The sequence below is a fragment of the Panthera tigris genome, chromosome C2, assembly GCF_018350195.1.
Source record: "Panthera tigris isolate Pti1 chromosome C2, P.tigris_Pti1_mat1.1, whole genome shotgun sequence".
Classification (NCBI taxonomy): Eukaryota; Metazoa; Chordata; class Mammalia; order Carnivora; family Felidae; genus Panthera; species Panthera tigris.
The window spans coordinates 103,096,842-103,111,013 of record NC_056668.1 but is presented as its reverse complement, the minus strand read 5'-3'; the positions used below and the strand labels follow the sequence as shown (position 1 = coordinate 103,111,013).

Sequence of the window (14,172 nt, the reverse complement as noted above, 5' to 3'; positions counted from 1 at the left end):
ATTGTGTGTGTGTGTGTGTGTGTGTGTGTGTGTGTGTGTGTGTGCGCGCGCGCGCGGACACACATATGCACACAAGAGGATCCATTGCTCTCCTCAGATTTTCATTTAGGTTCAAAATGATACAAAAGCAATAAGAAACAGTTTCTTAGTTTGAGATACAGCAAGGGCTGGCTCTGTCCAGTTAGTTAGTTAGTTAGTTAGTTAGTAGCAAAACTAACAGTCCTGTTTCCTGTGGTATTAAACAAGATTTGGTGCTTAAGTGTAAAATAGTATGACATTTGTATAAATGGCAGAAGAGTGGCAAATGTCAGAGTAATAGAAAGAAACACAACGGGCCCAGTCCTTTTATGTTTGTGATCAAAAAAATTAACATTCATAGAGCATTAAGCTTAGTTTTCAAGTACCCACCTCTCTACCCTTTTCTCCTGGCATGCCTACACTGGGTTCAATGTTATGTGTGAAAACACTTTTGTCCCACCTGTTAGTTGATCATAAATTAGTGAGGTGGCAAATAGGTGGCTGGATGCAGACCATGTGAGTGGTTGAGAGCTGTAGAGAGGTCCAAACAAAAGACGGTGCTGTGGCAGTACAGGGGAGGGAAACCATAGCTTTTGTTCTGGAACACTCCTTTTGCAACCTAAGTAATGACTCCTGTCTGTACAGAAGTTTTAAAACTATGGGCATGCAATAGATGCTACTGAATGCATTCTTTCCTTCCCTATGTGTGAGATGGAACAAATTAAGGTGGTTTTTTTGTTAGGTTATCCTCAAAAAAGTTTTGATGGTAGGTCTTGCAGGTGAAGCCAGAGATGGAGAAGAGTAAATTAAACCTTAAAGTAGTTCAGAGTTTTGTGTTTTCCTCCACGCAGAGTTAAATCTCAGCGTACACAATGTCTGTCTGTCCTGACCTTCACTTTCCCACTTTATGCCTCATTCCTAGGAATTTCTCTCAGTGCTTTATTGCTTCTTATTTTACCTCCCTATATATAAAAACCTGTTCAACTTGTCCACACTAAGACTGAACATTTCTTAGTGTATTACTCCTTAAAATATTTGCTTTTTGATAGGGGAAGAACTAGCATAAACCAGAGATTGAAAGTTCCGTGCAGAAATTGGAATGGCAGAATAAGACAGTTACCAGCTTCCTGGACAGAAGGATGGACCCTTCTCCACACCACCACTTCACATACAAGGAGCCTAAATGTAATACTGATTTTTGAAGGCACTTTTTAAAGTCCTATCAGTCTGGGGACATCAGCTCGATTGGCATTGGCCTTGAACTTCTCTGCCACCTGGCCACATCTGTTCTTTGGAGGTGCTCCCTGAAGAGCCTGATGGTAGCTGTGGAGCAGAAGCCAAATGAGGCCCAAGAGGAGTTCTCTGGCCCTATTGCCCGACAAGGAACATTTTGTCTGACTATGTTCTGGCTGCCTCCCTGAGAGACTGCTCTATTGTTATAGAGTTCTTTTTGATTAATTAACTCATGAGTGTTTTATAATTCATTTATAACAGTTGGTCCCATTGGCTTTCTGAATTACCAAGGGCATTTTCAGTTAGTATTCTGCATGGAACTTTCTAGAACACATTTGGAGAGCATCTAGGGAAATTAGTATTTACCCAAGCCTAAGATTCAGAAATGGAAGGGAATTTTATCAGTAATTAACCATAATTTTCTTTGAAATATGCCATGTTTTCCTCTCTGTAAACAAACATTACCTGGCTTTTTTCTTCTATAGATGTCAAGTGTATAGAATGTGAAATGATTTCTTACTTCTCTCTATAACTGCTGAAATGATAGGAACTCACCTATCAAAAAATTGAACAAGACTGCTTTGGCTGAGTGCTGCTTGTTTTCTCAACAGATTTATAAGACAGTTCACCAGCAGACTGTTTTTATGTTGCCATCTCTCAGGAGAACTTAGATGTGTGTATGTGTGCTTTAAGAAAAAAATTAAAAGGACCATGGAAATTGTATAGTCTATTCTCCCCTGATTCTCTAGAATGTGTGTGGTAACTGAGGGGCAAAGGCTTCATTAATCATCACTTTGATAGTAGAAGATAACTTCAACTTTTCTTCAGACTGTAAATAGATGAACCTTTTTAATTCCTTAGAGTTTGAGTGTAGATTTTTATTATCAAAGCAGTAAGATTAGGAAAGTAAATCACATGGCTAGACAGTGTTAGATTCCTTGGCTAATAATATCTTACTGGACTAGAGAACGGGGATCTAGAAAAGGAAAGTAAGGGCACCTGGGTTGCTCAGCCGATTAAGCGTCTGATTCTTGGTTTTTGGCTAAGTTCATGATCTTGCTGCTTCATGAGTTCGAACCCCATGTCGGGCTCTGCGCTGGCCTTGTGGAGCCTGCTTGGTATTCTCTCTCTCTCCCTTTCTCTCTGCCCCTCCCCAACTCACACTGTCTCTGTCTCTCTCAAAATAAATACATAAACTTTAAAAAAAAAATAGAAAAGGAAAGTAATTTGGTATATATGTGTATATATATCCATCTGTAGTCTGGGAAGCTGTCACTTAGGGAGTGGAATTTGAGTTATATTTTCACACTCTGACATGCTTGGTGCTACCACATGAAAATGGCCTCAGATCAAATATGGATCAGATGACTGATAAAATTATTAAAGGTTTGTCACTTGAAGAATCCCAGGTGAATTATCCTGAATAATCTATAACTTAGCAGTCAGCACCTTTATGATTAAACTAAATGAAAACTTCAATCTCCATATTAAGTAGGTAATATGATTTCAGGTCCCTCACTTGCTGAGTGTTATGCCCTCTGTGATGGTCATTCCATCACAGACTGACTAACATTTGCACATCCACAGCTCTGGCTCTCCAGAGCAATCTCAAATCTCCATAATAAGTACAAGATTTCATTTATATATTTCAGGGTTAAGCCAGGAACTTTTTCCTGATGCTGTCTCTCTTGGAGGAATCACATTCGCCTTCTTGAGCCAGGATTATGAATTCAGGAGTGCAAGATGGTCCTCTCAGAGATGTCTTTCTTATTTAAATAACCCCCTCCAGGTTAGAAGTGGCAGAGACTAAAAATGGCAAGAAATGAGGCTTTTGGCAGGTATGAGAAAGGAACAGCTCCCTTGCCTTATGTCCTCTTTCTGGTGGGCAAGGGCACTCACTCTGACTTTGTTTTAAAGTGCCTGGGGCCAAAGAGCAGTTGTCAAAAGTTAATGATATGTAACCATAAGAAAGATGGATTCCAAGATGGACCTAAGTAAATTAACGTGTGATCTGTGTGCTGGCTGCTGCCAAATCAGCCCATGCACATTCACTTCCCTTCAAGGGCAGGCAATCCTTGTCTGCAATAAAAATATTACTCCCTTCTCCCTTCTGTCTTCCTGTGGCACAGATTTTGAAGGATCTCCTTTATGGTCTCTCCTTTATCTTGTGAATACCTAGCTATCATTCCTGGGTCACAATTTCCCAAAATTCAGCTTTTCTTCCTACTCAGTATTTGCAGAATTGATTTCCCATCTGGGCTTTCTTGTATGTCATCATCAGCACCAAAGTCTACCTCTCAGCTAAAGGGTCGCTGGTCAGATGCCCTTAGAGCCAGATCCAGCACCATATTGTGTGTGATGAGATCGCTGTTAGCTGTGGGTAATGTGGATCCAAAGATCAGCCCATTAGTCTTCTTTTGAACCAGTTTTAGAAACTTGTGTTCATTTATAATCAACACTTATTTGAAGCAGTAGCACACTGTGTTCCAAGTCAGGCATATATATGGTATAAATATAAACTGAATGGGGCTGCCATCAATTATTTGTCCCATTCACATCAATGGAGCATTTCTTTTCGCCAAATTACAGTTGTGTGTGTGTGTGTGTGTGTGTACACATTAGGTAAAATGAAGGGGGGTGGGGTAATTTATAAAATCAGATAATTTGAAATTTGAGAGTTATTAAAATTCTGAAACTTCTTTTTTTACTTGGCAAAGAATGCTCAAGACCATCATTGAGGCAAAAGTGAGTGTGTGTTTTTAAGGTGCTTTTCTCAGATTTTGTAATCTTAGAATCTCATTTGTTAGTTTTTCTAAGTTGCTTTGAAATTGGGTCTTTACAGCAGGACTAGCATTTATAACACAGCTCATTACAAACTTAATGTTAAAACCCATTCCTTGGGGGCTGCCTGCCTGGCTCAGCCTGTGAAGCTCATGGCTCTTGATCTCAGGGTTGTGAGTTTGGTCTCCATATGTATAAAATAAAATGTTTAAAAAAATCATTCTTTGGTTTTAAAAATATCTTCTAAGTAAGAATTTATTGAGTTTAGAAGGATCTTTCTTTCTTTTTTTTTTTTTGAATATCATACCTAAAATTTGTAAATATAAAATTGCATATGATAGACTAAGTCTTAGACTTGGTAATAAGATAGACTATTTGATTAGAAAGTAAGGGGCAAAATATTAAAAACTCCCACAGCCATGAAATATACAGTATTAAATAAAAAATGTAAAGCATATTTTCATTAATGACATCAGAAGCCTGTTTTTATTTTAAGCCTGTCAGAGGTCAAAATGGATATTAACTTGACCTCTGCTAATTCTCAGAGAAAAATACTAAAAGTAATTTGAACATAGGTCTAATTTGCTTGTGATCTTTCTCAAATGGTGGCTCTAGTAGAAGTTAATGCAGTATCACTTAATATCTTTTCTTGGAAATAGCTTTCGTCTCCCTAGAACTTGTAACCAAAGTCATTTGTCTGGTATTCTTCTTTCAAGTTCTATAAAATAAGTCTAATACTTTCTCCTTGTGGAGGTTTTTCCTTTTTGAGGGGAGGTGGTGTATATTCCATAGGTTATGGAGAGGTGGATATTCTCCAGGCTTACAGTTAAATGTTTAAAAGTAAGTTTATTATGCTTCACTTTACTCAGTTTTCCCATTTACTCTTAATAGCACCACCTCATGTTTAGCTTCCAGTTTTGCAACATCGAAGCCCTTTTACACATTTTTCTTCCCCACCTGTCACCAAACTTGGATCAAGTGCTCCTTTGTCCTCTTCTCAGGGCCCTTATCCCAGCCTAGGGCTGCTTTACCTTGTAAAGGAATGACCACAGTAGGCATCGCCCTCTTTTTTAAAAAAACTTTTTTTCTCTTTTGGCTTGCAAACAGTTGGTGTTTCCGGCTCCAGCACTCACTGTGTAGCCAAGAATAAATGACTTAGCCTCTCTGAGTCAGTGTCCTCATCTGTAGAAACTTCTTAGGGTCACAGTGAGGATTAAATAAGTGAATACACATAAAGCATTCAGCATGGTGCCTGGCACATAGAAAATGGGCAATCATTTCCTACTGTTTTTATTTTAGAAAATTTGGAAAATGCAGAAAACAGCATAGAGAAAAAAAATTTAGTATCACCTGAACTCTTGGTACTCTGAGATAACTGTGATCCATATTGATATAATTCAGCCAATTTTCTCCTCCCACGTGTAGTGTACAAACTGTTTTGTAATCTGCTTTTCATTTTGAACATTTCCCCACATAATTTAGTGTTCTTTCATAATATGATTTTTAATAGCCACATTGTATTCCATTGCATGGATGCCGCATAATTGAATCAACCAATTTCCATGAATAATACTTCGGTAAACATGTTTACACCCAAATCTTTTTCCCCCCTGGAAGAGAATGTAAACTTTTATTCAAGCAGTGATGTCACAGAATAAATGGCAGTTCTTCCAGACCGCTAACCACAATCCCAGGAGTTCCTGTATGAAGAATAAACTCCATCTTGAACATACCACCATAACAGTCTGCCCCAGCCTTAGAGAACCTACATAAATGAGAGGGATTTACATTCAAAAACATTACACCCAAATCTTTAACCTCATATTTAACTTTTTCTTAAAATCAGTTCCTAGAAAGGCCATTACTAGGTAAAAGCTACACACTGTTTTAAAGTGGTTACATTTTTTCATATTCTGTCCAAATAAATTGTCCCATTTATACTCCAACCACAGTATGGAAGGCCAGTTTTCCTGTCCTTCAGACTTTTTACTTGTCTCCGTGCTTTAATTTTATTCAAGTGCCTCTGAAACTCAGCTCCAAGCACATTTTTTCTCAAAACAAGATGTGATTATTTATTTCTCTCTTTGAGATGGTTAGTATTTCCTTTTACTGCTGGTACAGATCCAAACAGTGTGGTTTAATGGGGAGTTAAAACTTCTCCAACTGCCAAGCTCTTTCTTACTCCTAGTTTTCATCTTCTTCATTTCTTAATATTTCTTCTTATGAACTCGCATTCACTACTTTCTAGATTGCTTTTCTTTCCTCCAGTAAATGCTTCAAAACTGATCTTTAAACTCCAGTGATTTTTCTGGTTCTTTTCTTGTTCCCACTCCTTAATTTTTCTCCCTGGAGGCCATTCAGCACTTAATATGGCTCATATATTAAATAAATATGTTAATTTATCCCAAGATTCATGCCTGTTTTTTATTTCTTTGTGAAGTGTGTTTTCCCAGTATTTCATGTGTGTGTGTTGTTTGGACGTTAAACCTTGCAGGTTCCTTTATGTCAGACGTTTGTTCTCCGAGCAGTGTTGGGTCTAATGCACTTTACTCAGCAGGCATTCAAGAAGTTGGAATTGGCTGGCTGACAGGTTTTTAAGATGAATTGTGAAGCAGTTAGCAGCTTTTAAAATACTTTGCACCCCCGCCCATTCTTTCATATATATTGATTACTTCCTAAAGAACATATGCCACTGTAATAGTAAAGAGCTTTTTAGCCGAATGACCAGTAACAGCCTTCTACCTAGTAGGTTCCTGAATTTAGACACTTAGTCATTCTGCTGCTTTTCTTTTATCCTTTTGAGTATTTTTTACAAGGTCTGCTCTAGCCCTTTACTGTCCTCCAGACCAAAGTTGCTATGTATGCAAATTCTGTAAGAGGGTGCATTGGCAGGGCACCTTTTGTGCCCTGCCTCACCAGTTTTTAGCTCATCTTTCCAGCTGTTGACCATCTTCTCAGGTGTAATCTGGAGAACATGTGAACTGTGTGTCTTCCAGTTTCTGCCCTGAGGCTTCTCTGCTACCACCTGAACAAGCACAAACTTGAACATGTAGGCAGATTAACCCCCACAGGGCAACCATTAACTGAGAAGCCCAGTTTTGAGCTGCATTCCACATGACTCTTCAGAGGGTCCCTAGCAGATTCAAGCCCATTGCCAAATGAAGAAATAAAGGCAAGAATGGAGAAGATGGAACAATTATGGAGAGAGGAACACATTAAATAAAGCTTCCTATACAGCTTTGTATGTGAAGTACATAATTTGCTATTTTGGGTTTAAGCTGTTTACTTTCCTACAGTAATGACATCAACGATAATTAAAGACTAAGTGTAGTAGCATTTTCCAGTGGAAAATGACTCCTAGGCTCTATCTAGAATCGTGAAAGCAAGTTAAGATTGCAAGCAAAGAATTATGAACTGTCAGAAGGTTTTCTCTAAAGGCTATCTCAAAATACCTGATTCTTAGCTAGAGCCAAGATGTTAAACTTCTTGGTGCCAAGCACTGAACCAGATGCTGGGGGAACCCAAGGGTATGTAAGATACAGTTCTTATCTCAGCCACACTGAGGAAAATACTTACACCTATACAAATACCTACACAAACACTTGAAAGACTGTTGGCTACTACTAGGTGTGTTCACTAAAAGAATTTGTAGCATTTTAGCCAAACTTTGAAGGATGTGAAGGACTGGCCAAAACCAGTAATTTGTCTACTTTCATTCAAAGTTATTGTGAACATACAGAATGGTAACAGCATAAATTGCTGGGGAAAGTGTAAAGTACCACACGAATGCAAGATACTGATATTGCTAACTAATATTATCGTTTCTGGAATGGTTGATTGTAAGAGCATGTAATTTAGGATTTAAACTTCCAGTAGCATTTCTCATTGATGAAACAATAGATAAGTAATCTTAAATTTTAATTTTGTTTTTCACTTTTTTAGAATTCCAATGAAATTTTTAAATTTAAATTTTTCTTTGTATTATCTGTTACCTGTGGAATAATTATAATCTCAGTTAATAAGATAACAGCTTGGTTTTTTATTGAGATATAACTGACAATTGTTTCAGGTGTACAACATAATGATTTGGTATTTGTATATATTAGGAACGATTACCACATTAAGTCTAATTAACATCTATCACCACACATAGTTACAATTTTTTCTTGTGATAAGAATCTTTAAGATCTACTCTCTTAGCAACTTTCAAATGTGCAATACAGTATTTTCTTTTTTTTTTTTTTTAACATTTATTTATTTCTGAGACAGAGAGAGACAGAGCATGAATGGGGGAGGGTCAGAGAGAGGGAGACAAAGAATCTGAAACAGGCTCCAGGCTCTGAGGTGTCAGCACAGAGCCCGATGCGGGGCTTGAACTCACTGACCGCGAGATCATGACCTGAGCTGAAGTCGGCTGCTCAACCGACTGAGCCACCCAGGCGCCCCATGCAATACAGTATTTTCAACTGTAGCCATCATGCCAAACATTATACGCCCAAGACCTATTTATTTTATAACTGAAAGTTTGTACCTTTTGACCACCTTCACCCATTTTGACCACCCCCATCCCACCAATCTGTTCTCAGCATCTACGAGTTCAGTTTTCTTTTGTTTTGTTTAAGATTCTACATATAAGTGAGATCATATGGTATTTGTATGACAGCCTCTTTTTTAACATAGATTCATGCTTGAACATAAGGTTTTAACTGCCATTTGAATACATTTAGAGCATTGCCACAGTATGAAGGTGATTTCTTGAAATATCTTGACAGAATCTAGTATTTTGCCAGAATTGCTTTCTTTCTGTTCCTCTTAAGAATCTTTCCCACCGGAAGAACTCTATACATGCACATGCAGTTATACCGTTTTATTTTTTTTATTATTTTTTTTAATATATGAAATTTACTGTCAAATTGGTTTCCATACAACACCCAGTGCTCATCCCAAAAGGTGCCCTCCTCAATACCCATCACCCACCCTGCCCTCCCTCCCACCCTGCCCTCCCTCCCACCCCCCATCAACCCTCAGTTTGTTCTCAGTTTTTAACAGTCTCTAATGCTTTGGCTCTCTCCCACTCTAACCTCTTTTTTTTTTTTTTTTCCTTCCCCTCCCCCATGGGTTTCTGTTATGTTTCTCAGGATCCACATAAGAGTGAAACCATATGGTATCTGTCTTTCTCTGTATGGCTTATTTCACTTAGCATCACACTCTCCAGTTCCATCCATGTTGCTACAAAAGGCCATATTTCATTTTTTCTCATTGCCACGTAGACATGCAGTTATACCGTTTTAGAAATGAAATGCCAAAGTATAACAACAACATAGTAAAAAAAAAAAAAAAAATTATAGGCCCTGTTCAAAGACCTGTATCATGATTTTAATTAGAAAAGTAAACCAGTAGTACAATTGGAAGGAAATGTGTATGCTTTCAATAATAAAGAGTACACCAGTATTTGTAAAATGTGCATTTTAAATTACTGCTGGTACCTCATAGATTATCTCCAAGGAAAAACATTAAAGAGAGATATTACACTAAATAGCAAGGTAGTATGAGTCTAAAAATAGTTATTCTGCAGTATGTTTGTTTTCCAGTGTCAAGAGAAAATTGTTATTAAATTCTAGAATTAAATATGTTGTGCCAATATGCTGAGTCCATTTACATTTTATGGAATAATTTTATTTGTTCTGCACTAGATGGCTGGCAGAGAAATTGAGCAATGTTTGGTGATATTTTAAAATTGTAATTTCATCAACAACTGACCTAGGAACTCTAAATGTAAATGTGGAAAGAAAAAGTGTTGTGTGCTATATTTTGCCATTCTGAGGACTGATCTATAACTTTTCCCCATCATTTCCCAGTAGACTTTTCCTGGGAAATTAATTGTCATTGTTCTGGCAAGTTTCTCTTCCTCTTAAACTGTGCTAACATTTAAAAGGAAAACTCTGAAGGTTACAAAAAAACATTTTAAAGATAAAAATTATAATAGTAAGAGCAGTGAAACAATTCAGAAATGTGGAGAGTAAAAAGTGAGTATGTTCTCTACAATTGGAGTATAGCCCTCCCTACCTTCTCCCAGGCACATATGATATTACAGATTAAATATATACATACATATATGTATGCTTTCCATAAAAAGGATATATTGTCACTGGTATTCTGTAACTTTGTTTTTTAATGTTAAAGGTAATATCATGATGTTCTTCCTTGTCAGTTCATACAGACCTAGCTCATTATTTCCAAAGGCTATAGAGCATACTGTTCTATAAACGAAAAAACAAAACAAAACCCTGTTGATGAGCATGTACTATATATGTGTTTGTGTGTGTGTTTAACTCACACTTGTCTTAAATTATGCAATGAATAGCTGTATCAGAATTTAAAAATATATATATATTAAACTATGTGGATGGGTCTTCTAGGCACATATCCCAGAGACAATCCTTTTTAACAGTTTCTTTTATTTAAATTTATTAGTGGTTGTGAGTATAATTTTAAGCAGTATATGTATGCATTTGTTTATTTTATCACCTTCAGTCCCCATGCATGTGAGGCAGAACTGGACCGCCAGGAGATGCCAAACTCTTGGTTTTCTTAAGCGATGTGTTTTAAGAATTTCACAATTCCCCTGATTCATACATGCCGCTGTATCACTTAATTTCTCTCTTAAAGTTCTGTTTAACTTTAATTGTGATTCTCAGCTGGGAGAGAGAAGAGTATGCTATCTCCAGCCCAGCAGCAGAACATACCAGAATCTTTGGGGAGGTCTTTTTCAAAGTATGCATGCCTTCCTTCCTACCTCAAATGGAAGCTTGCTTACCTGGTTGAAAAATCACTGCATGCAATTTCAGGTGTCACTAGTTAGGAGTGCTTCATGCAGATTGTGTAGCCGAGAAAAAGAAAATAAGCTAAGAATGATCTATTTCTATGTCTATATATCTATATCTGTATCTATATATCAGAAATATATATGTATATATATATATAGGCCAAGACATTGAGTGGTAAACAGTTCTTTTTTCAGGTTAAGGGCATCATTGCCTTAGGTCTCTTCATTCTGTTTATGCCATTATTCCATTATCAGCCCCAGCAGAGGACTCTCTATTCACTTCACAGGAGTTCCTCCTGCGTAAGCATTAATGAGCAGAGAACATCAAAGCAGAGAAGTGGATGCCGTGGCATAGGTGAGCTCACCGCTGGGATGAGTGACTAGCTTCTGCATTCTAGACAAGGGCAAGTCAGATTTATAGCCAGTAAAATTACTATCACTGGGTCCTCAGAGTTCAGCGGAATAGTTGGAACTCCGGGTGATAACTCTTTGTATGCCAAACCCAATCCATCATCTTGTGTACCTTTAAACCTGGTAGAAAATTCCTAGAGGTCTGTGAGTCTATTTGAAGGCCCACCGTACTTCGTAGAGTGGAGTCTCACAATGACAATGACAAGAATGTGCTTGTCTAAAGGGTTTGTGTCACAGTGCTTTCGGTTTCACTACAGCACTTGAGGGGAAGGGAACAGCCTAAGATGGCTACTAATAGGGTTCTCTATCTGTTTTAACTGCAGACTGCAGCAGAATATGTAAAATCGCGACTCCCAGAGGCCCTCAAACAGCATCTTCAGGACTACGAGAAGGACAAAGAAAATAGTGTTTTGTCGTACCAGACCATCCTTGAACAGCAGATTCTGTCAATTGACAGAGAAATGCTAGAAAAATTGACTGTATCCTACGATGAAGCAGGTATGTTTGTCTTTAACACGCGGACACACACACACACACACACACACACACACACAGAAATGCAGAAATGTCTTTATAGACTTTGGTTAAATTTAGGCCCTTTTCTGAGGTAGAAGATGAAGGGCAGACTGGATTCAAAGTTACATAACATGGATTAACAATAAATTTCTGCTCTGCAGTTTTAGTATCAAAAATTTCATCAAGCGATTCCTAAAAGTGGCTCTTAAATATCAAATCCCTTTAAATTTTTTGCTTTTTTTTTTTAAATGGAATTTTTCTGGTCTCTTATCCACCATGCACTCCTGTTGATTTAATCATTTAAAGTGTCACTTCAATTTTGGATACCAACTAAAACCTTTTACATCCGACAATCCAAGGATTGTTATTTGCCTCAAGCATTACTTTTTAATTTCAGAGACTTTCTTTTCTAAAGAGGTACCATTTTTTTTTTCCTTCAAGTTTCAAGCTGAACTTAACTTTCTTTTCCTTTAGCTCCTCAGATGAATTCTCACCCCTAATACCACATTGTAGACTTGGGTTCACTGCCTGCCATAATTCACCCATCTAAGGGAGTTTCTTAATGAAGGCATGGACAGGCCTCCTTATAAAACCATTTTTAAATATTACAAGGTCTGTCAGCTAGAACTCAATTTTAACAAAGCCAGTACAGTATTACTTGGAGTTTTAAAATCTTTAATAAAATTAAACTTGGGAGAAATATCTTGGATAAAACTGTCATTACTTACCCCTTATTCTCCCCTCCCAGATTTAGGAAAATAGGTTGCTAATGGACAAATGTTGGTAATATTAATCCCCATTTTAATACCAGGAACTTCTGTCTGTATTTTCACAAGGAAGTTGTTAGTTTGCATCTTATTTTCTTCCTCATGATCTAAGTAGTCTCAATGCTGACATTCTTAACATTTGATTTCAAGCTTGAATAGCAAACAGAAGAGCAAATTTAAAAAGCAAACATTAGGGGCAGCTGGGTGGCTTAGTCAGTTCTTGATTTCAACTCAGGTCATAGTCTCAAGGTCATGAGATCAAGCCCCGTGTTGGAGCATGGAGCCTACTTAATATTCTCTCTCTCTGCCCCTCTACCCTGCTTGCTCTCTCTCTAAAATAAATTTTTTTTAAAAAATCTAAAAAGCATATATTATATACTACATATGTCTAACCACTAAAGCAGTTTTCTGGTTACCAATCTGTTCCCATTTACATTCCATCCTCTAATCCCTTTACACCCCTGTCAGAAAGGATCCATATCTCTACCCTTGCCCAAGACATTTGCCCAAGACATTACTACTCTCTCTCAGTCTCCTTTGCTTTATTAATTTTCCAAACACATTGGCTTTCTTCTGCCTGGTGAGTGGTTAGTTATTTGATCTTCATATTTATCTTGTTTTTAACATTCTTTTCTTTGGAATTCGCATTTATCTCCTCTCCCATCCCCAATGAAATAAAGTAAACCTATGATTTAGCCCAATGAAAATACTATGAATATTTATAGAATCTTAGAGATTATAGACCTCATGTAGTCCACCCACTTCCTGTTCCCATAACCATTTTATGGTGAGAAAACCGGGACCCACAGACCTGCCTAAAATCACACACCTCCTAATTACTAATCAAGCTGGGCTTTCACCACACTCCTGCAGGTTCTCATCCCCTCAGTAGGCATTTGTTGAGTGCATAGCAGATTTCTAGGCCATTGGAAGAAAGAGGAAAAGGTATCAAAAAAGGCAGGGAGGAATCTGAGATATAGAAAACACAGGTCTTGCTTGAAGTCTAGCTGGCGAACTAACACATCTGTGTATGACTTCTGGAGAAAAATTCCCAAGGAGTTTGGGAATAGGCACACTCTGGAATAGCTGCAAGCTATCAAAGTTAAGCTGAAGGGAGTAAAGGAATAGTGAAAGCGGCTCAGATTTTCAGTGGGACTCTTTTGGGGACAGCATTAGTTTAAACCCTGAAGGACAAATGATGAACATGGTTTTATGAAGAGAACATGGTTTTATGAACATAGTTTTAGTCTGCATGCATGAAAGGGCCCAGGTGGACACCAAGCTGGCAATGAACATCAGCCTCAGCCTCCTACCACTCAGTTTTAACTTCTTCAGGAAAAATTTTCCACTCACCTGCACTCTTGTTGAGTAACTACTCCTCTGCAGAGGTACCCTTGTATGTGGACGTTAGGGGCAGATACTCTGGCATGGAATTTATCAGTATGAAGGATTTATCAACTTGAAGCAGTGGAATGAATACAGGATTGGGAGCTGAAGAACTGAATTCTGGGACTTTCCTCTGGCTTAACAGTGGTGTGATCTTTAGCAAATTAATCTCTTAGAGCCTCTTTCTGCATCTATAAAGTTGGGCTAGTAATATCTCACAGGGTTATTATAATA

General features: G+C 37.8%; 1 protein-coding gene across 14 annotated transcripts in view; it reads left to right on the top strand.

The window, feature by feature from the left end:
* The window catches only part of PPM1L (protein phosphatase, Mg2+/Mn2+ dependent 1L), a 287,297-nt gene that overhangs the window by 181,523 nt on the left and 91,602 nt on the right, over nt 1-14,172 (top strand). For 7 of the 14 annotated variants that reach the window (XM_042957048.1, XM_042957047.1, XM_042957051.1 and 4 more), the window contains 2 exons: nt 11,146-11,213; nt 11,593-11,767. In XM_042957048.1, coding sequence (XP_042812982.1) covers nt 11,731-11,767 — 37 coding nt within the window. In that variant the 5' untranslated portion in view covers nt 11,146-11,213; nt 11,593-11,730. Of the gene's footprint in view, nt 1-11,124; nt 11,214-11,592; nt 11,768-14,172 lie in introns of those variants that run through there. The other 7 variants (XM_007086362.3, XM_042957043.1, XM_042957045.1 and 4 more) reach the window with 2 other exon arrangements.